We start from the raw sequence: 25,874 nt of genomic DNA on the forward strand, positions 1-25,874 counted from the left end.
TCAGCAGGGAGTCTCCTTTTCTCCTTTTTGTTGTAAAATAAAATGGAGAGACATCACATAAAATCTATGTTTGGAGATGAGTGAGTTATAATAAGGTGACACCCTTGTGACTTCCCCCTGGATGATGGCCCCAGAGACCCTTCCACGTGCCCTGTCCCATTCACCTCCCCTCACACCTACTGCCCTCTCTGCGTTCCTTCGTGCCCTTCTCACCTTTCTCCACAAAGATGCCGATTTCTAAACATTTCCTGTTCTTCAATCTTTTAATCTGTGTTCCTTCCTTTTCCTGACAACAGTCTCTGGAAGACCCAGGACATGTAAGGGACATTAAGTGGTGGAGGTCCTCTTGCATCCCATCGTGTTCTTGGCTGTCTGGCAGCTGGGGATGGAGGCCAGTCACATGCAACTGACACCTTGGCTAGACTCGAGGGGACGCTGTGCTGTTCTCCGCAGGGTCATGCTGTGTCCGTCTGACGCCTTGTGATGCTCACAGCCATCTACCTCTCCTGCTCCGTTCCACTTCCTTTGGGAGGATGCAGAGTGGTGATCCCTTTCTTTCTCATGGACCTGTTGGGATGCATTTATCCAGAGACCCTTCCTTCCTTTGTGGTTCCCAGGGGCACTTCGTGTGGCCGAGGTGGGGCAGCTGCTTGGTTTTATCCCTTCATTTACCAGTTTCCATAGTCACTCGTTCCTTCCTAGCCCCTCTAGGTGACAAGTTAGGTGCTTTTTTTTTTTTTTAAGATTTTATTTTATTTATTTATGAGAGGCAGAGAGAGAGAGAGAGGTAGAGACACAGGCAGCAGGCTCCATGCAGGGAGTCTGATGTGGGACTCAATCCCGGGTCTCCAGGATCACGCCCTGGGCTAAAGGCAGCGCTAAACAGCTGGGCCACTGGGGCTGCCCAACTGTTTTTGTTTTTAAACTGACTACTGCACTTTTTATCCTTTCCGAAGTTCATGCTGTTCCCCCTTTGGCCCATGGAGGCTCCTCACTTGGTGCTGAGTGTTTCTGACAGGGTCCTGGTGGTGTGGGTTCCTCGGGAATAACTGTGAAGTCCAGGCTTGTTGTGGGCCTCACCCAGCTGTGAAGCCAGCAGTTTGGCCAAGTAGTGGGAAGTAGTGCTCCTAGAGCACGACCTGGGCTACCAGATGTTATTCTGTGCCTCCTCACAGGACAGCTCTAGGAGATGCGCATACACATCTTGAAGGGAAGGTGCCTCATGAGGTCATCGTGGACTCCAGCTCATTTTGGACAGCCAGGGTTTTCTCTTGAACCTCCTCCACACCAGGAATCTCAAGGATGCTGGGGGTGACTGGGTAGGCTACCTCCCGATCACTTGTCACCTTTACTCTGTTGCACCCACGACAGGCTCTGAGCCTGCCACTGTCAGTGTGGTGACCGGGGACAGATGGCCCAGCCTGCTCTCCTGCCCCGCCTGGCAACAGCTGTGCTTTCTCTGCGTGTGTACCCATACCTGCATGGCCTCCCTCTTCACTCTCATTTTGGTGCTATCTGATGTCCCCAGAAGCTTGGGACGTCTGCTCATTCACTGGAGTACCACAAGCGGCCTAGGGCATGCTCATGGTGCTCTGGATTCTCACACATTGATCGAGTTTGTGCCAGGCATACTAGGCTGATTGTGCTGGATGAAACGTCCGGGTCTCACATTTCCTTTCTGCACAGAGCTCAGATGTCACACCGTTTTCTTCTGCTGTGAAGTGACACTAGAATCTGAGGCTATCTTCTGATTTCCCTTCTCATATAAGCTGCTTGCTCTTCTTAGATGTTCAGAGGATTTTTTTTCTTTAAAGTCCAATACTTTTGTTAGAAAATATGTTGGTTTGTGTTATTTGGGGTCAGTGTTCCCAGGTACTGATGTAGTAATTTCAGGAAAATCTTTTTTTTTTTTTTAAAGATTTATTTATTTATTCATTCAGAGAGAGCGAAGAGAGAGGCAGAGACACAGGCAGAGGGAGAAGCAGGCTCCCTGCAGGAAGCCCGATATGGGACTCGATCCTGGGACTCCAGGATCACACCCCGGGCTGCAGGCGGTAAACCGCTGCGCCACCGGGGCTGCCCCAGGAAAGTCTTTCTAAGTGACATGTTGTAGTCTGTTTGGCTGCTTAGTTGGTGGTCTTCCTCAGGGACTCCTGCTGGCCATATGTTGTATTTTTCTCCATTTTCAATAGTTGCTACTTTTTCTTGAATCCTTTATCTTGTTCATTTCTATTTGGTTTAAATAATGTTCCTTGTATCTTCTGTTTCTGTCAAGACCTTTTGTGTCTCTGTTGGTGGGAATGTGAACTGGTGCAGCCACTCTGGAAAACTGTGTGGAGATTCCTCAAAGAGTTAAAAATAGACCTGCTCTACGACCCAGCAATTGCACTGTTGGGGATTTACCCCAAAGATAACAGATGCAGTGAAACGCAGGGACACCTGCACCCCGATGTTTATAGCAGCAATGGCCACAATAGCCAAACTGTGGAAGGAGCCTCGGTGTCCATCGAAAGATGAGTGGATAAAGAAGATGTGGTTTATGTATACAATGGAATATTACTCAGCTATTAGAAATGACAAATACCCTCCATTTGCTTCAACGTGGATGGAACTGGAGGGTATTATGCTGAGTGAAGTAAGTCAGTCGGAGAAGGACAAACATTATATGTTCTCATTCATTTGGGGAATATAAATAATAGTGAAAGGGAATATAAGGGAAGGGAGAAGAAATGTGTGGGAAATATCAGAAAGGGAGAACGTAAAGACTGCTAACTCTGGGAAATGAACTAGGGGTGGTAGAAGGGGAGGAGGGCGGGTGGTGGGAGTGAATGGGTGACGGGCACTGGGGGTTATTCTGTATGTTGGTAAATTGAACACCAATAAAATAAAAAAAAAGAAAAAAAAGACCTTTTGTGTTTATTTGTTCTTGTGTTCCTTATAGGTTATTCTTCATTTCTGTAATTCCTTTTATTTTAATTTACCTGACTTCTTTTATCTAATATGTGAATTTTTCTAGGGAATTTTTAGATGTCTTCTGTATTTTTCTTAAGGTCTCTATTTTTTTTTTTTAAGATTTTATTTATTTATTCATGACAGCAGACACAGAGAGATAGGCAGAGACACAGGCAGAGGGAGAAGCAGGCTCCATGTGGGGAGCCTGACATGGGACTCCATCCCGGGTCTCCAGGATCACACGCCAGGCTGAAGGCGGCGCTAAACCACTGGGCCACTGGGGCTGCCCAAGGTCTCTATTTTGAAATAGATCTTTTTCTATCTCTTCTGTTGGAGTGTTTTTTTTTTTTTTTTTTTAAAGATTTTATTTATTTATTCATGAGAGACACACACAGAGAAAGAGGCAGAGACACAGGCAGAGGGAGAAGCAGGCACTATGCAGGGAGCCCGATGTGAGACTCTCCAGGATCACACCTTGGGCTGAAGGCGGCGCTAAACCGCTGAGCCACCTAGGCTGCCCTGTTGGGGTGTTTTTCTGAGGCATCCTCATTGTTTGTGGGGATACTGTTCTGCTCCTGTTGCCCTGTTTTCTTATAGTCTCCTTGTGTGGGATTCAACCTCAGTGATTGCCTGTTGCTTATTTTTATGTGAAATTAGTTTTCTAGGCTGTTGATGGAGGCACGGTCCAGGGTGGCTTTTCTGTCACACAGTGCTCCCCCTCTGTTGTTTTTACCTGGTGACTGCTTCCAGAGCTTCCAGGCTCTGTCCTGCTTCTGCAGACCTTTCCTGTTCCACTGTTCCTCTCGGGCTCTGTGTGACTCATAGTAGGCCCATAGTCCTTGCTTGGTGGGATGTCCTCATACTCAGCCTTCTAAGCTCACCTGGTCTGCTTTGGGCTCTCCTGTCCCCTGGTCTGGCTAAGACATCACTTACCTCTCTACCGTCTCTCTCATGCATGTATTGTATGATGTCCCTTGGCTTCGCTTTAGAAGGAGTGTGCTCAGAGATGTGAAGTAACTTCCCCTTGATTGCAGAGGGAACAGAGGCCGCTCTTGGATTCCAGCCTCACATGCCTGGTTCTAAAGCCTACTCTTGGCATATTTTCATGCCTCTCCTCCAGGAAACCCTCACCTGCCCTGATTGAAAAAAAAAATGTATGTTTGTGTGTTTGTTGTAAATTGGCCATTTTGAAAAAACTTTGGAGACAAAGCCATGGCTTTTTGCCCCACCCCTGGTCTTGTTCCACAGATGGAGCATGCTTAATCATTTGTTTCTGTTTTTCCTGACAGTTTCCTCTGTAACTTTTTGTGCTTTTAGTTTTATTTAGTGATTTTCCAATCTTGGGTAATATATCTGTGGATTTAATGAAAGTTCATTTAGTTCATTCAGCATTACTGCTTATTTCTACTGCCTCCCAATCATTTCCTTATCTCTGCTGTAGATCTGACCCCTTTTGACTCTGTACAACATAGATTTTTGCTACTTGGAGGCTCTTTTCCTATAGGGCTTGAGTAGGTGGAGTAGAGTGCACATACCAGAGAGCAGCACAGAAACAGATTGCTGTACACTTTGTGAGAAACACACATGTACACACACATAGTCACAGGCATGCATATACATATAGGTGCTCATATACAAACACGGGCACACATTTACACACAGGCATAAGTACACATAGGTACACATGGGCATGTGTGCGCGCACACACATGGGTGCATGTACACACACACGGGCTCACACACTGGCACACATACACAGATACATGGGCGTACACACACAGGCACCCATAATAATAATAATAATAATAATAAACACAAGCACCCATACAAACGGGCACACACATGAGCACACATAAACATACACACAGGTGCACACACATGGGACACACACACAAGGGTGCGCATACACACAGGTGCACACACACAACACACGTGGGCATGCACACAGGTACCCCCACATGTAGACACAGGTGCACACACACATAGGCATACATACACAGACACAGCGCACACAGGCACATACATAGACACACAGGCGTGTGCACAACACGCAGCATGCACTCACACGGGTGTACACACACAGAGGCACATATACCAACACATGGGCACACACAGACACACAGGTGCATGTACACACAGGCACACGTACACATATACACGGGTGCACACACAGGCACGCATACATGTACATACCTGGGCATATACACCAGCACACACACGTAGATATGCATGGGTGTGTGCACACAGGCACACATACACATGGATATGTATACACATATGGATGTGCACACATGCAGGCACACATCCACATAGACACACAGGTATGCACACACAGGCAAACACATAAACACAGACACATGGGTGCACAAACACATGGGCACACACACACACTGGTGCATGCACACAGAGGCACACAGACACAGGGGCACACACGCAGACACACAGATGGATGCATGCACACACAGGCACATGTACACAAATGCACAGGAGCGCACACATACACAGATGCGCACATGGCCACAGTGCTTGTCTTCTACATTTAGTCCAGGCTGTGTGAAGCTGCTTGTGGTCTTTGTCATGTGAATCAGAAGGCTACCGAGACATCATTTTTATGGCCATTTTAGCGAGGTCCAAAAAAGGCAATTTCAGCAAAAATAACACTTTTTAAGAATGATTTAAGAAACTATTTGCTCTCGACCTGCCACCCTGTGCCATTAAAGCCCACTGTTCTACCTGGTGTCCCTTCCCCCTCCCCTGACCCTTCGGGGAGCCATTGGCTGCTCCTTATCTTCACTGTCATGACTGACTCTGGCTTGCATGACATCATATCTGGTGAGAGGTGCTTGGCTGCTTCCCCCTGCCTGCACCCCTTGTTCCCTGGAGCAACTGTGCTGTGTTTGTTCCATTGAGGGAACACCCACCCCTGCCTGGAACATGGGATCCCCAAGGGCAGGAAGTGTTGTTTTAGCCTATGTCTTGGCACCTCCAATGGTACCTGGTGAATGAATCTGCTCTTGGCCCTGTCCTGACCAGCTGCTCCGTCAGGAGCTTTCTGGGGCCCTATTTTTTTAAACAAGTTAGTAGTAAAAGATAAATGATGTTCTGGGAGTGTCCTGGAGAGAAAGAGGTTGCTTTGCTGGAGGAGGGGACATAAGTTCTGCAAGGGGAGCATAGTAGGCCTGAGCATTCGGACAGTGTTTCTGGAGGAGGACACAGGTGAGCTCCCTGTCTGGGCATCTGTGAACACCTGGGGCTGGCAGTGTTTTGGTGGGATGGATGCCACAGAGGCCTTTCCTTTCACTGCAGATAGAGTCACTGATGCAAGGACTCGCCTAGAGAGGGTCTTTCAAAATAAACTTTGTACCTGCTTTCACAAAGTGATGGGAATTTACGGAGATGTGTTTTCATGTACAATTCTCCATGTCCTGTGTGATGAATCATTTCTTATATTTCTACAGTACTTGTCCGCTATGTGGCCCTTAGAAAGTCTTCCACACACTCTAGGCCTTGGTCTCCACACTTGGTCAAGTGGAGTAAGACTGTCTATGGTCTGATCTTCATTCCACATCTCACATGCTCCATGCACACAAATATTTGTTGGATTAAGTCCAATTTAGCAATAGATCTAGGATGTGGGAATGTTTGTCAAGTATCTGCTATACCTTCTATCTCTTTTACATATTATGGAGAAAACTTCAACTTCATTGCATATGTTAAGAGTGGATTTATCATGTTTTGTAGGTCGTTGAACTTCATAAAGAATGAAAATTGGCAGCCTATAATAGTTAAAACTTTATACTTTAAAAAATTCTCCATGGCCGTAATAGTCAATTTTAGGAGTAAACTATTAGCTGATAATGATTTATTGTGGAAAATGGTTAGCAGGAATTATTTGTGCTTTCAATTCCAGAGCTGTGGCAAAAGGTAGGATTAATTAAAAATTAAAAATGGCATTGTAGGGGATCCCTGGGTGGCTCAGCGGTTTGGCGCCTGCCTTTGGCCCAGGGCATGATCCTGGAGTCCCGGCATCGAGTTCTGCATCGGGCTCTCGGCATGGAGCCTGTTTCTCCCTCTGCCTGTGTCTCTGCCTCTCTCTCTCTCTCTCTTTCTCTGTCTCTCTCTCTGTCATGAATAAAATAAGTAAATAAATAAAATTAAAAAATGGCGTTGTAGATCCCCTCCCTTTTTAGAGTGGCTGCTTTCCTGTGTGGTGCTTATGGACTTGCCCTGTTTTGACTTGGGGAGGGCCTGTGTCAGGGCCCCCGGCTTCTGTCCCAGCCACCTCCCTACTGGTTTTGGCTGTTGGCTGATCACTTCTTTCCTTGACTCCTAAAAGCAGTGATTCTGATGTATTGGTCTTATCAGGGGACAGACATTTGCTCAGAAATCAGTTAAGAATGCATTTGTGTTCTTGTTTTTTTAGGTAAAAGTAAAGAAGCAGAAATAAAGAGAATAAACAAAGAACTGGCAAACATTAGATCAAAATTTAAAGGTAAGTGCATTCAGTCTTTTTCGTGAAATGGGCTTTTGTAAATTTTATACAGCAGGGACTAGTTTCCTAATGCCATATTAATTCTTCCCATTCAAACCGAAGTTCTAAGTTAGCACCATTACTCTCTTGGCGCTGTTAGAGTTAAAATGTGTTTAAAGGTTTTATTTATTTATTTGTGTGAGAGAGTGAGCATGAGTGAGTGAATGAGCGTGAGAGGGAGAGAGAATCTCAGAGTCCCCGCTGAGTGCAGGACCAGAGGAGGGGCTGGATCCCATGATCCGGAGATCATGACCTGAGCCAAAATCAAGAGTCAGATGCTCAACCGACTGTGCCCCCCAGGATCCCCTACTTGAAGTCAAACCAATGGTTGCTCTTGAGTTTGACAGCTCGTGTAGAATTGATCCGGTTGAGTGCTCCCTCCCAGGACCCAGCCTTTCCCCTGAGCTGGCTAAAAGTATGAATCTCAAAGAAACACTCTGCCTGAAGTCACTTGTTATTTGTTTCAAGTATTATAAAGTGATTAAGCACTTCCCATATTGAAGCATGTTTGGCTTTGTGAATGCAGAATGTATCACATGGCCCACTCCACTCAGGTAGGCTGCCTGTCTGGAGGTCAGTTTGTAGGGAGCTTAGTTTCCTGAGCATCCCTGTTGTGAAAAACTTAAGTGTGGGTTTTCATTCTTGAGGATATATCTGTGAAAGGCTGGTTAATCCGTGAAGACTCCATTTTAAGCTTTTAATTTTTCCAGGTTTGAGATCTGGTTCAAGCCTCTGAGCAGATAGCCATGAGAGAGGCTGAGGTTGCCCGGAATCAATGAATGGAATAGAGAGCTAGGACTGAACCCAGGAGCTGCAGGGATGGGTGGAAGGCAGAATTCTTAGGAATGGATGGTTTTTTAGGACTTGAGAATGGATATCTTGTTACCAAGTGATGCAAAAACTAGTGGAATTTGAGTATTTCCCTGTTGAGCCCTAGGGAATTATGTTTATGTATTATGTTTTCATGTTTTTAGCTGGGCCTAAGGAACTTTTAGGAGGTCTGTGAAACTTCTGAAATTGTATGTGAAAATTCACGGTTTGCTTTTTCGTATACACAAACGTACGTGAATATGTATGTAGATATATGGGGTGGGGGAGTCTATAACTTTCATTGCTTAAATTTTTTTTATCAAGATTTTTTTTAGAGCAGTTTTAGGTTCCACCAAAATTGAGAAGAAGGTACAGAGACTTCCTGTATACCTCTGACCCCACACATGCACAGCCCCCCATTGTTGATATCCTCACCAGGGTGGTATATTTGCTGCATTCGATGAACCTACATGGACACCTCTATCACCCAAAGTCCAGTTGATGTTAGGAGTCACTCTTGGTGGTGTGCATTCTGTGGTTTTGGACAAATGTGTGATGATATGTATCCACTGTCATAGTATCATGCAGAGTAGTATCACTGCCCAAAAAATCTTTTGTGGTCTGCCTGTTTAGCTGTTCCTTCTACCCCACCTCTGGCAACCAGTCATCTTTTTACTGTCTCCATAGTTTTGCCTTTTCCAGAATGTCACAGAATTGGAATCGCACAGTGCATGGTCTTTTCAGACAGCCATCCTCCACTCAGGCCTTGAAGGTTTTTCCATGTCTTTCCATGACTTCACAGCTCATTTCTCTTGATCACAGGCTAACAGTCCAGTGTCTGGATGGGCCACAGTGTATCATCTGTCCACCTACTGAAGGATATCTCGGTTACTTTCAAGTTTGGTCAGTTAAGAATGTCATTGCTAGAACTAAATAAAGCTGCCATGAACATCCCAGGGGCAGGTTCTGTGTGGACATAAGCTTTCAGCTCCTTTGGTAAATACCAGGGAGCATGACCACTGGATTGGGAGGTAATGGTATGTGTCATTTTATAAGAGGCCGCCAGACCATGTCCCAGAGTGGCTGGCCCACTCTGCGTCCCCACCAGCCACAGAAATGAGCATTTGTGTTGTTCCTTGTCCTTGCCAGTGTTCTGGATTTGGACCCTTTCAGCAGGTGCACAGAGGGATCTCACTATTTTAAAGATTTTATCTATCTGAGAGGAGAGGACTCTTACTGTTTTATTTATTTATTTGTTTATTTATTTATTAAAGATTTTATTTATTCATGAGAGATAGAGAGAGAGAGGCAGAGACAATAGGCAGAGGGAAAGCAGTCTCCATGCAGGGAGCCTGATGTGGGACTCGATCCCGGGACACGGGGATCATGCCCTGAGCTGAAGGCAGATGCCCAACTGCTGAGCCACCCAGGTGTCCCACTTATTGTTGTTTTAACAATACAACATCCCTGATGACATGTGATGTAGAGCATCTTTTTAAAAAGATTTATTTATTTATTTATTTATTTATTCATTCATTCATTCATGAGAGAGAGAGAGAGAGAGAGGCAGAGACACAGACACAGGCAGAGGGAGAAGCAGGCTCCATGCCAGGAGCCCAACATGGGACTTGATCCTAGGACTCCAGGATCGTGCCCTGGGCCAAAGGCAGGCGCTAAACCGCTGAGCCACCCAGGGATCCCCTGTAGAACATCTTTTTGTGTGCTCGTTTGCCATCTGTGTATCTTCTCTGGTGAAGGGTTTATAAGTTTCATTACTTCTTACAGGGACTGTTAAATGGTAGTTAAGAGGAAGGGTGCCCTGACTCCCTGCAGATATGTCCCTGCTGTGATGCTTACTAGCTGTACTACCTTGTCACCTTCCTTACCCTTCTCTATGTCTTTTCTCAACTGTGAAGTGGGATGTTGATGATCATCTCGGGCTGGGTTTTCTATGAAGCCGACTTTGAGATGGGCATGGAGGCCAGAGGAGTTGTGAAGGCAGAGGAGGTGCTGCAGGGAAATGCTGGTCTGCTCAGATTGCCACTGGCCCATTAGGGAGCTTTGGGGTGAAGATTGCCTATTAGAGATGTCTGGCATTGGTGGGAATGGCTGGGCCCTTGTATCACCCCCTTGCTCAGCTGTGGCTTGAAGCCAAGGAAGGCAGTCCCTGACAGAGCTACCCTGTCAGCCAACCACACTCTCGACAGTTCCAATCCTTAAGGGAGCATCCATGTCTGCTGCACTAATTATATCTTTGTATGGGAATATATAAAAATTGCTTCATAGAAAGTGACTGCTGAATAAGCATAAATCGTATTGTTATTAAAAAACAGTTCATGGCCCATTGGATAGTAAATCTTCAGACTGTCTATAGAAGTGTTTTTGGGCAAACAAGACTTCTGTTATTTCTTCTGTCTTCATGCCTGCCTATGCTGAGCTGTCCTAGATAGGGAAAGAGGTTCCTTCTTATCTCTTAACCAGTTGGCATTGAGTATGTGTATGCTCTGACTAGTAACAGATAAGAGAAAACCTACCCTTTGTCCTCAGAAATGTGCCCCGGGGGCTTGTGCTTCCAGTTATGGCAGATTACATAATTTAGGTCTGTGCTATCCAGGAGAAATAGAATGCAAGTCACTAATGCAGACACACACATAATTCTAAATTTCCTAGGAGCCACATTAAAAAAAAAATAGAAAAAAAAAGTAGAAAGAAGCAGATGAAACTAATTTTAGGGGTGCCTGGCTGGCTCAGTCAGAAGAGTGTGTGACTCTTGATCTTGGGGTTGTGAGTTTGAGACCCATGTTGGGTGTAGAGATTACTAAAAAATACAAAAAAAACTTTAAAAAAACTGATTTTTAATGTATTTTATTTAATCTCTTATGTCTAAAATATTATCATTGCAACATGTAGTCAATAGAAAAAGTTCTCTCTTTCCATACAGAGATATCTTCCATCTTTTTCATGCCAAGTCTTTGAAATCTGGTATGTATTGTACATTTAGGGCACACTCAGTTCAGACTAGCTAGGCTTCAGGTGCTCAGCAGCCACATGTGGCTACCACTGCCAAGTTGGACAGTGCAGACTTCAGCCACACCTTTTCCTGAAAACAGAAAGAGACACAATGTTAAAAAATCTTGAAAGCCTCATAGAGTGACAAGAAACAAGGAGGATTCCTTGAGAGGCAGGAGGGATGATTACCTGTCAGTGTGGTTTTGCTGTCCAGGGGACATTTGGCCACATCTAGAGTTCTGTCACAACTGGGAGGGGGAGGGGGTGCGCTGCTGCCATCTAGTGGGTGGAGGTCAGGGAGGCTACTAATTATCCTGCCATGCATGGGATAGCCTGCCCCTGCCCAAGAATGACCTGGCCTAAGATGTCAAAGTGCTGAAGTTGAGCAACCCTGATCTAAGAGAAAGATCAAAGCCCAGAGCCCGCCAGAGTAGAGATGTCTTCTACTTTACACTGAGACTTTCAGAGGCAATGCTCTAGGGCAACAGTGGACTGGAAGTGATTCAGCCCTGTGACAGATGTACAGTGGGGCTTTGGACACCTGGGTGCCCCACAGAACCTGAGACCCTCAGACTTTACACTGGCTTAAAGGAAGGAAATGACCCTCTGGAGGATGGTATTATCATTGTAGGTGCACATGATTCCTAGAAGAATTGATTTCTCACATACAACGTCAAGCATACAGTTACAGATGACCAGGCACAATCAGGACAGCATGAGCAACAATCAGCAGAGATGGCAGAGACAGAATTATTTTAAACCTCCGATACCAAATTCAGATCATAGTAAAAAAGTAGGTCTACCATTTTTTTTTAAAGATTTTATTTATTCATGAGACACACACACACACAGGGGCAGAAACACAGGCAGAGGGAGAAGCAGGCTTTAGTTTCATAGTAAAGATTGAAACACAGAAAGTGATTTATTTGCTCTGGCCTGGTTTGGAAGCAATTTGGGATTTCAACAGGTGGAGTAGTTGAAATGGAGGAGGATAGGAATTCCAGAGGTAAGAGGACGGGGGTGTGTTCAGGCAGCAGGATATAAGCATGAGTGTGATGTAAGGTTCATATGGGGAGCTGGTGGAAAATAAATCTAGAATCAAACTTTGTGGTCACGTTGTATACGGCTTTGGATATCTGCGGCCGAGGTTTGCCCCTTGAAGCAGTTGGTAAAGGGAAACTATGGGAGATGACTGCCTTTTTTTTTTTTTTTAAACTGGATAGATATCACTTCTGATTCCCTGGGAGGCATCCCTAGCCCTGGGACTTGTGCAAGATCTCCCCAATGTCTAAGGAGATTTGAAAGACAAATCTCCTGTGAGAGACAGAGGGGTGTGGTGGAAGACTCTGAAAGGTGTAACTGGCATCCCAGAAGGAAAGGAGGGAGGATATGACAGCTTTTAGATCACATGAGATCATGTGTACAGGAGGAGAGAAGGTCAGTGTTCCCCTTGACAAGGATGGAAGAGGCCCTTGGACCTGACAGCATGCACACCAGTAAGGGATTAAGGAATTGCCACCTCCTTCGTAGCATCTAACCTTTTTCTTTTTTTTTCTAAATCCTTTGAAATCGAATTCCTAGTTTGACCTTTCTAGATTTTATATATTGAGACTTTGTTTTTCTGACTTCAATAAATTGTTAAATATCTTCAAAATTGTAATTAATTTGTGTATCTTTAAAAAAAAAAAAAAAGAATGCATGAAACTTACCAAAATGCAGGCTCAGCACACAGCTTAAGTGAGTGAAACGTGCGTGTAGACACGTTACCGTGGAATGCGGGAATCCAGAGACAGAGGGCCCTGAGAGTAGCCAGGTGGGGGGATGTGCCATGCTGACAGCTGGCTGCGCACACAGCAGAGTGCCAGACTTGTGATGTGCTGGAGAACAACCAGCTGGAGACTGTAGCCAGCAAGAGTGTCTTTAAGAATAAAGCTAAAATGCAACTTTTTCAGACAAAAATGGAGAGTTTCCCATGAGGAAAAGGAAATTCTAAAGGCTGTACTTCGGGCCAGAAACAAATAATCCCAGAGGAGAGGTCAGAATGTGGCAGAAAAGAGATAGAGTGGGGACGCCTGGGTGGCTCAGCGGTTGAGCATCTGCCTTCGGCCCAGGGCATGATCATAGAGTCCTGGGATCGAGTCCCACATCGGGCTCCCTGCATGGAGCCTGCTTCTCTCTCTGCCTATGTCTCTGCCTCTCTCTCTCTGTCTCTGTCTCGTGTGAATAAATAAATAAAATGTTAAAAAAAAGAAAAGAGAAGGAGTGGCAGATACATAGAGAAATGTACATGATTGTTGTGCACAAAAATGTATTGTGGAGTTGCAAATACACATTGAAGTAAAATTGACGATAAACAGATGAAAAGTGATAAAACATGACAATCCCAGGAACACGAGAAAGTTGCATCTATAATCCCAAACCTTGCCATTGAGAGAGCTAGAGCCGATGCCTTTACTGGTGGGTGAGTTCTTTCATTGAGAGAGGGTCCTGTGGCCTGTGGGATGTAGACGGTGTCTGCGCCACCTTCAAACCTAAGCTCGTTTCCACTCACCTCTTCGAGGTCTTCCCATCGTCTCCATGAGAAGAACATGCTTCAGGTGCTGCTGTGCTAAGAGAAGGAGAGGCACCCTGCTCAGACCTAGATTCTGCTTGTGGCTGGAGGCCACCTCTGCCAAGACTCATTAGCAAGATGTCAGTGCTTGTCATGTAAGCCACTGAGTCTTGGGGTGGAATGAGGTAGTTATTATGACATTAATCAGCACACTGTGTCTTGAAACCATTGGAAAACAGCTGCTGTGTTAGAGTTTACAGACATGATGATTGCTTATCGCTGTCTGCAGGAGTTTACCACAGTATATGCTAACTTGAATGACCATGGTGTGTCCACTAAGTTCTAGGGGTGCACAGGTGAATAAAGAAATTTCCATGAAGAATTTAGGTTATTGTAGGTGTAGAGAGACTTAAATAAACCACAGCTTTTGATGGAGGAAGTGTGAAAGCTCACTGGGAGGGGTGTGTCACACTGGCTCACAACAGGGCCGACTGCACCAGTGCCCAGTGCTTTGCCAGTGTTCTGTCATCTTTTGTACTTTTCTTCTTGATGTATTTGATGATAATGTTTTAAAAATTGGCTTTATGTGATATTTATTCACAATAAAATTTACTCATCTTAAGTGTGCACTTTGAATTTTGGAAGACGTATGTATTTTGGCAGCCACCAACACGAATCAAACGACATTTCCCGCACCTTGAATGTTCTCGTGTCCCTTCGCTCTCAGCCACCTTCCTTAGTCCTCAGCAGCCATAGGCCCACTTTCTGTCACCATGGCTTTGCTGTATCTGGAAAAGTCATGTGAAAGGAAGTGTACGGTGTGAGGTCTCTCACAGCTGCTGTCTTCACCTGAGCGCAGTGCAGCCCCGGTGCGCTCACGCTGCCTCTGCAGTGCATCAGGATGTACTTCTTGCATAGCATGTGGGCTTGCCCAGGGGTGGACATTCAGCTGGTGCCCAGTGCCTATGAGAGGCAGAGCTGTGGTGAGCACTCCCTGGGCACACACTACCTGGGCACGTGGAAGGTGTAGGTCTCATGCTGTGAGAAGCCACCACACCATTCTCCAGAGTGGCTATGTGTGTTGTGCTCTGGTGTGCCGTGTGTGAACAGTCTTGGTTCTTCCACATTCTCGCTGTACCTGGTATGGTTGTCTCAGAAGGCTTAGTTATTGTGGTCAGGGTGTGGTGGTACCTTGTTGTGGATTTAATTTGCATCTCCCCCCTTTTTTTTAAAGCAACTAAAATCGATAAGCATCAGAGAGAGTGAAAGAAATGCCTCGGGTCTCTGGGGATCTGGAGAGGAAGAGTGGATTTTCTGGTGTGAGCATTTCTAAGACAGTTCACAGAGGAGGTGGACAGAATGGCATGGGGGGCAAGGGAAGTATGTCATCACGGTGCAAAGCAAGGAAGTTCTGTGTCCATCCTTGGTATTATATCCTTTTTACCTCTTTGAACATAAGAAAATACCTGTTGAGCACCAATCTCTGTGAGAGAAAGGGTGGACAAAGATCATAGCTTGAAAACTGTCCAGAAGAATCTGGTTACTGGGGACTCCGTGCATTGCCTTAGTGACAGAAGGTTCTGCCTGTAGCCGTGCCAGTTCTTGCTGGCATCCTACTTGTCAGGTGAGAACATCTTTCTGGGCAAGATCAGTCGGCCCCTGGTGGCCGTGTTCAGACATCACAATGGGTAAGGAGACCGTTCCCTACTTTATGTGATGGCCCCCAGGCCAGGTCTGTGTTTAGCAAAAGGGTCCTATTCTTAAGGCACAAATAACAGATTTATGTCAGGCTGAGGTCGTAGGTAAAGCTTTCTGACATTGGGCTGGCTGCATCTCCCCTGTCCCTGAAGAGTGGTTATCTTGGACAAATTTTCACCATTGTCATTGTTGAAAGAGACGGGATGGGCCTTCAGAAGCATGAGTGACTGAGTGGGTGTTATCAGATAATTGGTGCTGGGATGTGGCAGGAGGGTCAGGTGCCGGGGAGCAGCCTTGTGGTTCTGCAGGACTGCCCTGACTGTGACCCAGATGGTGGGCACACCGGGGTGCCTGCCTGTTTTCCCTCCAGCCGCAGCACTGGTGAAAGAGGGAGCTTGTGTGTCTGTGTGCCTGGATGCAGTGGTCACTAACTCACTTTCCAGTCTTTTAGCTTAATATCTTGTTATGGAAATACCAGGTTTTAGTTTTTCTGATCAGAAGCTTTTTTTCCCATGGTTCATGTTTTGAAATCAGCATGCTTCTAAAGAGTCAGTGATAAACGGTTCTTATCAACTTCTGTTGCACTCTCCCTTTGTCTCGGGCGCTGCTAAGTCCCCTGTGTGGTGTCCTGCTTAATTGCCATATTGGCCCACTGAGGAGGGGGCTCTAGAGAAGATGGAGGTCCCAGGGGTGCAGACTGGATCCTGATCTTCAGTCAGGATGTGGTGCAGTGATGGCCTGCTTTCCTGCCTCCTCTCTTCTCTGATCTTCTCAGCAAGTGAGGACATGAGCCATCCCCTTTCAGGCAGGAGAGGTACAATTTCACAGTTCAGAATTATTGAAATAAAAACACAGTTCTAGCCCACGATGAAACCAACATTTTTTTTTTTTAAGATTTATTTATTTATTCATGAGAGACACAGACTGAGAGAGAGGCAGAGATACAGGCAGAGAGAGAAGCAGGCTTCATGCAGGGAGCCCGATGCAGGACTCAATCCTGGATTCTGGGATCATGACCTGAGCTGGAGGCAGGCGTCCCTGAAACCAACATTTTGAGGACCATCTTAGTCCGGTCTGGTTGGGAGAGTGGAACCATGGTGGGTTAGAGGAACGATCACTGTGGGGAATTCCTGAGCTCTGTTCAGTGTGACTGCAAGGCCTGAGGAGGTAGTGTAGCCCCTTGGGCTGAAAGAGAGACCCCAGGAGGACAGGTTGGGAGGCCCCCTCCTTGGAGCGAGGGGCTAGCTCAGCTCCCAGGGGAGCAGAGAAGTCAGCTGGTTTGGCCAGGCCAGGGTGCAGGCTCCTGGGAGCACGGAGAGTGGTGACTCTCCTTGTGCAGGCTGTAGAGAGAATGTGTATACTGGTGTGGACACTGAGGTCACACTGAGAGGGCTGCATACAGCTTGTGGGCAGGGTAGGGCCAAGAGGTCATTGTGAGTCCTCAGAGCTCCTCCTGTTCTCATCTCAAACTGCGGCAGGGTCCCATCTGCAGACATGTCCCTCGGATGGCCCTCTACCATCAGGATGCCAAGCTCCTCACACACACGGAGGGGTTTCTGACATACTATGTGCCTGGGTTTGAGTCCTGAGGGGCTGCATGAATGCTGATGGAGCTGGTAAGTACGGAAGCATCTGGGCTGTGGAGTGGGCAAAGCTCTTTGTTTTCAACGCCTCTCACTGAGACTAAAGTGCAGGTGCCTTCACTTGGAGCACTTGGCATCTCCCTCCTTGCCTGTGACACTTGAGGCACAGGGTGCTATATGTCACTCTCGAGCCCAGAGGTGACCTGGTCCCTTGTAGCTGGCTCCTGGTAGGAAGGCTACTGGGTTGAAACTTGCCAGAGAAAGCACTGGAGTCACTGTGAACCTTGTAGCCAGAGCTTCCCAGACCCTATGAAGCTCTGCAGGAACCCCTCCAGCCAGACTCCAGCATGAGTCTTGGAAGTGACAGTACTTCCCATAGTGGCCAGGCTTGGGGAAGCCTGCCCATCGGCACAGTTCTCCATGGCAGGCCCCAGGGTTAGGGTGATCAGTAGAAAGGGAAAGCTTCCCTATGGGTCACTCTTGAGTAGGTGAGTAGCCCCTAAAAGGAGGTGGGGCTGCACGAGGGTGGGCAACTGGGAGAGGTGTGGAGGCAGAGCATGGGCCCCATGTTCTTGGGGCTGTCATTTCTTTACCGATTGCACTGAGTTATGGCACAAATAGGCAGATCTCCCTGCTGGTGCTCTTTGGGGGTGCAGGTTCCCTTTGCCACCTTCTCACTGGAGATGTAGCTTGTTTGGGTACTCTGGCTTCTGGTGGGGTGGCTGTTGACTTCCCTCTGGGCTGGGACTCAGGTTGGTCTGCAGCCCTCTGCAGTATCTTGTGAGTCTCGCAAACTGCATTCTGGGTATTAACATTCCCCGTCTGTCACAGCGGCCTCGGGGCTGAGAGATGCCTGAGTGTTCTTGCCTGAGTGTTGACCCTTCCTTTCTTGTGGGCTCAGCCTCAAAGTCCCAGCATCAGAGAACGCTGGAGGAAGGACCCGGTGTCCCCGGTCCTGCAGGAACAGAAAGCAGTCAAGGTGCTTTAGGGAAGGAGCCCCCCCCCCCCCCCCCCCCCGCCAGTACTTCCATGGCTGTCTCCATTGAGCTCAGTTTGACTAAGCCTGACACTGCTGTGTTTTCCTTTAAGATGTGCTCTCAGTAGCAGGGATCAGTCTCCAGGAGGTGAGAGGAGATAGGGTCGTACTTTGGGCTTGGTTGTCAAAGGAGGCTTTCAGAAGGTGATGGAATCCAGGCTGGTTCTTGAAAGATGACTGGGTGGGGAGGAGATGGGAGACTGCTACAGTTTGCCTTGAGCTGCATGCCCTGCACTTTCAGATGCTCTCCCACAGCACATGGGGATGTGTCCTAGCCAGGAAGTGACAGAGCTGGGCTCCCCAGGTGCATGGAGTGGGTGAGTGAGTAGAGGATGGTGGTGGGGGAACCAGGCTTTGGCCCCTTTATTTTTAGTCATTATGTTTTTTGGTGAAAAGGAAGATTTCTCAGAACTTGTCAAGGTGAGGTGACCAGCTGGTTGGCTGACACTGGATTGTCATCCTGGGAATCACCCTTTGGGGTCAGCCACTGCTCGTCCACAGAGCACAGGTCTCCTGACCTTTCCCCAGGGATGACCATTTCTGTCCTTGTCTTCCCATCTCTCCCAAGTCCCGTCCGGCCCACTCGTGTCCCATGTGGGTCCTTCGTAATATGGCAACAGTGTCATTGGGAGACCCAGCTCAGTGAGATGACCACTCCTCTGGTTGTGACCTCTGCAGCTAATGGTTGAGTCTAAGGAACACTGTATACTTGTCAGGCGAAATAAAGACTTCTGATACCTAAAATGGCAGAATGTAGCATTTTACATTCTTCCAGTGATGTGTCTTGAACCTACCTTGTTATGATCTCTAGTGAGGGGCTCAGTTGTGCTGTGATGAGGATGAAGACATGGGTCTCTCTGGTCCTTTTTTTTTTTTTTTTTTTAAAGATTTTATTTATTTTAGAGAAAGAGAGAGCATGGGTGCTGGGGGGAGGAGCAAAGGGAGAGGGACAAGCAGACTCCATGCTGAGCACAGAGCCCCGACATAGGACTTGATCCCAGGACCTTGAGATCACATCCCCCTGAGATCACGACCTGAGCTGAAACCAACAGTGAGACGCTCAACCGAGTCCCCCAGGTGCCACTCCTCTGGTCTTCTTGTGTGTGATTTCCATGGGTGGGTGATTTGTCCTAAAACTGAAGTGAAAAGGGGATCATCTAGTAAATTGGGGCTGGCTCCAGGGGCCCTGGCGGGGCTATGGTAGGTCTGAGGGAGGCCCTTGGGGCCTGGCGTGCCTGGGCTGCCCTGGGAGGGCAGAACTCTTGCTTCTAGGGATTCTGGCTTCTATTTTTTAAGGGAGGCCAAACCTTTGGATTCTGATGTGTACCGCCTGGTCTAGAAATGTCATTTGCACTCAGCATAGCTGTGCCATGTGTCTGAAGGCTTCTCTGCTCTCCCCGCCTCCCCCACCTCTTCTCCAGGTGACAAGGCTCTTGATGGCTATAGTAAAAAAAAGTACGTCTGCAAGTTGCTCTTCATCTTCCTCCTGGGTCATGACATTGACTTTGGGCACATGGAGGCCGTGAACCTGCTGAGCTCCAACAGATACACGGAGAAGCAGATCGTGAGTGTTGTGAGGGGGTGGAGGGCTCAGGGGGGGCCTCCCCCTCCTCCAGGATGCAGCCCTGCCCATGGAAGGACTGATAAGGCTCCTCTGATAAGGTGGCTATTTCTTTCCTTGTCCTTCTTGTACACCTTCCCTGCTGCCTGAGAATTTGCTGTGGGTCCAGCTGGATGCCCACGAGACCCAGGTTGGATGTGATGGGTGTCTTGGGCCTGCCTGTTTCCTTCCCCGCAATGCCTGGTTCACCTGGTGGCTTCTTGTACGATTTTCTGTTTGTTTGTTTCTTTCTTTCTTTCTTTTTTCTTTTTTTAAAGATTTTGTTTATTCATGAGAGATACAGAGAGAGAGAGGCAGACAAAGGCAGAAGGAGAAGCAGGTTCCCTGTGGGGAGCCCGATGTGGGACTTGATCCCAGGACCCTGGGACTACGACCTGAGGTGAAGGCAGACGCTCAACCACTGAGCCATTCAGGACCCCCCTGACTTTCTGTTTCTGACAAGGGCACCACAGCCACCTGGTTTAAGAGATGGAGCCACAGATGGGTGTGCCCTTGCCTTCCTAGATGGTACTGGTGCCTGGGTACCTGAAACCCTCTCAAGCTTTGTAACTCTAGTCCTATGGCCTCTGGGAGGAATGATACTTTTATGTTTTCTGCAGTGTTTCCTCTGTCCAAAAATTTAACTTACAAGTAAAAGGAATACTCTATATCCCCGAGGAATTTTGTAAAGTATTGGTATTTACCCATTAGAATTTGAATGTCTGCCATGGCCCGAGCAGTATGCTGGGTGCGCTGGGGACACCGTGACCAGAAGCAGACGTGGCCCCTGCTCTTTTCTGATGGGGAGATGGCATCCTCCAGCCCATGGATAGAGAATTATAGCTGCAGCCAGTGCCCAGGGAAGGAGGCCCTTGGTGCTCTCTGGGGCCTGAGTGGGCACAGGAGGAGGAGGAGTTAACCTTGTCTGCAGAGGCAGACAGAGCAGGTAACACCCAGCCAGGGGCATGTGCATGGAGTGCAGAGCTGAAGAGGGGATAGCAGTGACTGGAACGGATGTGAAGATGTGGGTAGGCATACAATAGGAAGCTGTGTAGGAGTTACACCTGTGTGGTCAGGGATGAGATGAGTCCAGGAAGGCCAGGGTGTAGACAGGGGGTGACTCAGGGCGGGAGTTTGGCCAGTGGTGAGGGGAAGCTAAGGAAAATAGAAAGAGGGTAAAGTCACAGTCAGCAGGGTTTCTGGAACTTGCTGTAGGTTTTTTTTTTTTTTTTTTTTTTTTAAGATTTTTTTAAATTTATTCATGAGAGAAACAGAGAAAGGCAGAGACATAGGCAGAGGGAGAAGCAGGCTTACAGGGAGCCCGATGTGGGACTCAATCCCAGGACCACAGGATCACACCCTGGGCTGAAGGCAGACGCTCAACCACTTAGCCACCCAGGCATCCGATCACTGTAGTTTCTTAGGGCCTTCCAGTCAGGGTCCTTTCTACCCCATTTGGGGCAGTGGTGAGTCCAGGTTGCTCAGACACACTGCCATGGATAGGTGAATGGGACAAGTGCTGGGGGTGGGGACCATGGGGACACCTGGCTAAGTGCTTCTTAGGTGTGTCCCACACGGTTGTCTCCTGGCAGAGCTGGAAGCAGACACTTTGCTTCTTTAACAGAACTGGTGTTTTCATCAGTGTTTGAGGAACCCTCTGACATGATTCCTCCTGCAGAATACAGGGCAGACTGGAGGCCTTGGGAGGCTGATTAAAGGCTGGATGTGTGTGCATGGTTGTCCCTCATTGTCATGAGCTCTCTGTCCTCTTGTCTCTGGAACCCAGGGCTACCTCTTCATCTCTGTGCTGGTGAACTCCAACAGTGAGCTCATCCGGCTCATCAACAATGCCATCAAGAATGACCTGGCCAGTCGGAACCCCACCTTCATGGGCCTGGCCCTGCACTGCATCGCCAACGTGGGCAGCCGAGAGATGGCCGAGGCCTTCGCTGGGGAGATTCCAAAAATCCTTGTAGCTGGGTATGTTTTTCCTGTGAAGTAAGTCAGACATGTACCTACTTAAAGAATTTATAGGATGAGTTAATCTGCTTGTCTTAGATAGTGGGAGAATTGTATGTCTAGGTACCTGGTGACATCTGCTCATACCTTTGCTCCCCCAGTACCACTGGGTTTTAAAGTAGATGAAAGAGGGCAGCCCTGGTGGCTCAGCAGTTTAGTGCCGCCTTCAGCCCAGGGCGTGATCCTAGAGACCCGGGATTGAGTGCCGTGTTGGGCTCCCTGCATGGACCCTGCTTCTCCCTCTGCCTGTGTCTCTGCCTCTCTCTGTGACTGTCATGAATAAATAAATAAAATCTTTATTGTTTTATTTTTATTTTTTTGTAAATTATGTATTTATTTATTCATGAGAGACACAGAGTGAGAGAGAGGGAGGCAGAGACACAGGCAGAGGGAGAAGCAGGCTCCATGCAGGGAGTCCGACGTGGGACTCGATCTTGGGTCTTCAGGATCACGCCCTGGGCCGAAGGTGGTGCTAAACCGCTGAGCCAATGGGGCTGCCCAATAAATAAAAATCTTTAAAAAAAAAACAAAAAAGGTAGATGGAAGAAGAATCCTGGGAGCCTGGGTGGCTCAGTGGTTGAGCATCTACCTTTGGCTCAGGGCATGATCCTGGGGTCCTGAGATCAAGTCCCACATCGGGCTCCCCGCAGGGAGCCTGCTTATCCCTCTGCCTCTCTGTCTGTGTCTCTCATGAATAAATAAATAAGATCTTTTAAAAAAAGAAAAAAATAGAGGAATCCTGCCAACTACAACCAACTACAACCTTCAACCATTGAAGAAGGGAATGCAGTTATCCTATGGTGTAGCACAGGGTCCTTTCCTGCCCTTTCTCAAGAGCATTACCAAAGAAAAGGCCAAACACCCAAATCCTGAGAATTCTTAGAAACTAACCCCCTTTAATTTGGAGAGAGGCCACACGAGAGAGCAGGCAGCTCTGGACGAGTTTGAAACCGTGCTGGGCTGTCCAGTGCCATGGGTCATGGCAGAGGCAGGGCCCTGCTTCATATTCCAGGTCTCTGCTGAGTTGGGAAACTAACTGAGGGCTCACACCCTGGTGACATGTCTGGCCCAACAAGTGCCCCAGTCCTGGGCACTTCATCAGGACTTGGGGGACCACCTCCTCCAGGATGACTGGCAGTGAGCATACTGAGGCCACAGCGCTCTGGGCGAGGACCCTGGGAATGCTACTCCACATCCTGCACGCCTGGCTCCTGCTGTGCCCTGGGGGTGAGCCCTGGGCTAGAGGAGTGACGAGAAGGGCTGTGGCCACACAAGCCCTGGAGGAGTGTCCAAAGTGTGTGGCACCAGAGGTGGACAGAGAGACCAGGCTGGAGACGAGGCCCCAGAGGACTGTGAGTGGGGAAGGCTCACAGAGGATGTGCCAGCAGTCAGTCACACCCTAGAAGGGGCTGCAGAGCCGAGGAACCAAGTTGGGGGGCTGAGATGACACCATTCCGTGTCTGCCGCGGAGGGCTGCAGGGCATGATGGACACCCTGAGAGCAGAGGTACCAAGACAGAAGAGGCCTTGGGTCCATCTGAAAGAGCTGGGGACGGTGTGGACTTAGGGCTTCACGTTTTTTCTTCCTTACCCGTTAGGGCTGCTCCAGGCCTGGCAAGGCCTTCCTTGGTCCTCTTTGCTCCCTCTGGCCTCTGTCTGGCATCTTTTTTGTTCTGGCACATGCCAGTGAACACATCTGTGTACTGCCTGCCTCCACCCTCAGAAGGCAAGCTCCCTGGGGGCTGAGGTTTTTGTCTGCTATGGCTGTTGCTTTATTTCCTGCATTTTGAACAATACCTGGTATACAGCACATGCTTGGTAAATATTATTGGAAAATTAAATGTAAGACAGAGGTAATCTCTGGCAAGTATTCAGATGATAATTCGAGAACATTTTCCTAGAATAAAGGCTGCACTGCGTTTGCAGATTAAAAGGACACAGAGGGTGCATAACGAAGCCCAGCCTGGATGAACATCAGAGTGGATGGGCGGGGAGAGAGCCCTGCTGCAGGAGGACAACTGAGCCATGTCTGCGAGTTACAAGGCCTGGGGCGCCAACAGTGGGGGAGGCCTTGCCCAGCTAAGTGTCTGTCAGAATCAAGGTCACAGATACCAGGTCCGGGCTACCCACAAGCCATACTTGAAAACCATTTTCAGCACTTGAAAATGCAGTTAAGCCATTGACAGCTCACGGAGATGGCCAGAGATAGACTGAGGAGCTGCAAGGGAGAGTGTGTAGTGACTTGGTTTCAACAAAGTCAAATCCCTGCACCAGAATTGGCTCCTCAGTTATTATTATTATTTTTAATGATTTATTTATTCATGAGAGACAGAGAGAGAGAGAGAGAGAGAGAGGCAGAGACACAGGCAGAGGGAGAAGCAGGCTCTTCACAGGAGCCTGATGCAAGACTCCATCCTGGATCCTGAGATCATGACCTGAGCCGAAGGCAGCTGCCCAGCCGCTGAGCCACCCAGGCGTCTCAGTAGGGTGTCTGTTATGCTGAGGTTCATTCTGCACTCAGAAAGAGAAGCTGTGCAGGTATTGAGCCCTGGGCCTGAGACAGAATGGAAACAAGGTGGCAGCATTCTCCCTGGCCTCCCGGGGATGCTGGATGTTGTACTTCCCTCCTCTGGAGTGTTCTTCTAGGGTGGGCGTCGGAGCTGCGTGGGAAGGGCAGGATGGGAAGGCCCTCCTGTGCTAGTTGGGATGCACTGTTGCAAGCATAGAGACACACTGGCTCCTTGGTACTAGTGCAGTTCTGCCACGAGGCCTGCAGGGCGCACTGCCTTGTTCCTTGCTGCTCCTTGTGAGGAAGTTGTGGGACCAGAGAGAGGGGCAGGTAGCTCCTGCTTCCCAGGTAGTATAGCATCTGACAGAACTTTTTACTAAGGTAATTTCCGTTTGGAGTAGAATGGGTAGCAGTTTGGAGGTTTCTCGGGTTGGATTCATTTAGGAACCAGAAGTGTACCAGGGAGGTGAATGGTAAAGACAGTGCAAACCCTTCTCTTCCCTCCATGTGGACCGAGAGCCCCCACCATGTGGACCAGTGCTTTGAGAATGCTGACTTGTTCTTCTCCACAGAGCCTGCCCTGGGTTATTCCTTAGTGGGCCTGTAGCTTCCCTGGTGGCCCAGCAGAGTTTGGCTGGGACTAGGGAGGCTGAGGGGTAGACAGAGTGTTGGGAACATTGTCTGCCCTTAGGCAGCATTAAAACCTGAACCAGAAACCCTCCAAAGCCCCTCTCCTGGGGCATCTACAATTGTTCTGACCTATAGCTTCTCAGTGTTCGCTGTGTCCCTGAGACGCTGGGCTTGTTCTTGGGATGCTGGGCTCCATAGTGCAGGAGCCTGGCTCTTCACAATCAACTGTGCTGAAGGGGCAGGAGGGCACAGAGTGAAGGCAGGGGGCAGGAGAGAGTCACCAGGGGAGTTTGGTGGGAGTGCAAGGCTCTCTAACACTGTTTTGATTGTGTGTTATTAAGTGAATTGTTAAACGAAAATCGCGATCCAGAGGAACATTAGTTGAATATGCTCCATCTTGCATAGCCAAGGTCCTCTTCAGCATTTGGGAAAAACACCAGAATGGACACTTTTGGAGATGAAAGACTTCTTGGCAGGACTCTCTGCTGTTGATTTTCTTTGAGGTGAAGTCAGAGGCAAAGTCATTCGAGCAGACAGCCTTCTGCCACTGTCTGGACACAGCCCACACATGACCTCTTAGAGGAGGTGGGCATGAGCTTGATCACACTCAGAGGTGGAAGCAACCTGGTCTCCAGGTTACCGTGGGTCTTCTCTGTGAGGCTTGGGGCCTTGCTCAGCTTGGTGGGGCCACATGGGGTGCTGAGTGTATTCTTGAGTGACCACCGGTGTCTGTCTTTCAGAGACACCATGGACAGCGTGAAGCAGAGTGCCGCCCTTTGTTTGCTGCGTTTGTATAGAACATCTCCTGATCTCGTCCCCATGGGTGACTGGACATCCCGAGTTGTGCACCTTCTCAACGACCAGCATTTGGTAAATACTTGTGGAGTCGTGGCCTCTCTCACCTCACTGAGTAACTGTTTCTGGAATAGCCACTATGAAAGCAGCTAA

At 48.1% G+C, this 25,874-nt stretch overlaps 1 protein-coding gene and 1 non-coding gene across 5 annotated transcripts in view; both read left to right on the top strand.

Annotated features, from left to right (window-relative positions):
- AP2A2 (adaptor related protein complex 2 subunit alpha 2) overlaps nt 1–25,874 on the top strand; it is a 96,024-nt gene that overhangs the window by 40,616 nt on the left and 29,534 nt on the right. For 3 of the 4 annotated variants that reach the window (XM_038563535.1, XM_038563533.1, XM_038563534.1), the window contains exons 2-5: nt 7,375–7,443; nt 19,591–19,733; nt 21,556–21,749; nt 25,667–25,796. In XM_038563535.1, coding sequence (XP_038419463.1) covers nt 7,375–7,443; nt 19,591–19,733; nt 21,556–21,749; nt 25,667–25,796 — 536 coding nt within the window. Of the gene's footprint in view, nt 1–1,175; nt 1,320–7,374; nt 7,444–19,590; nt 19,734–21,555; nt 21,750–25,666; nt 25,797–25,874 lie in introns of those variants that run through there. The other variant, XM_038563536.1, reaches the window with a different exon arrangement.
- On the top strand, nt 12,720–12,850 carry LOC119864314. The gene has a single exon (XR_005373710.1). It is a non-coding gene; the product is annotated as a U6atac minor spliceosomal RNA (small nuclear RNA).

Source organism: Canis lupus, chromosome 18 (genome assembly GCF_011100685.1).
Source record: "Canis lupus familiaris isolate Mischka breed German Shepherd chromosome 18, alternate assembly UU_Cfam_GSD_1.0, whole genome shotgun sequence".
Taxonomy (NCBI): domain Eukaryota; kingdom Metazoa; phylum Chordata; class Mammalia; order Carnivora; family Canidae; genus Canis; species Canis lupus.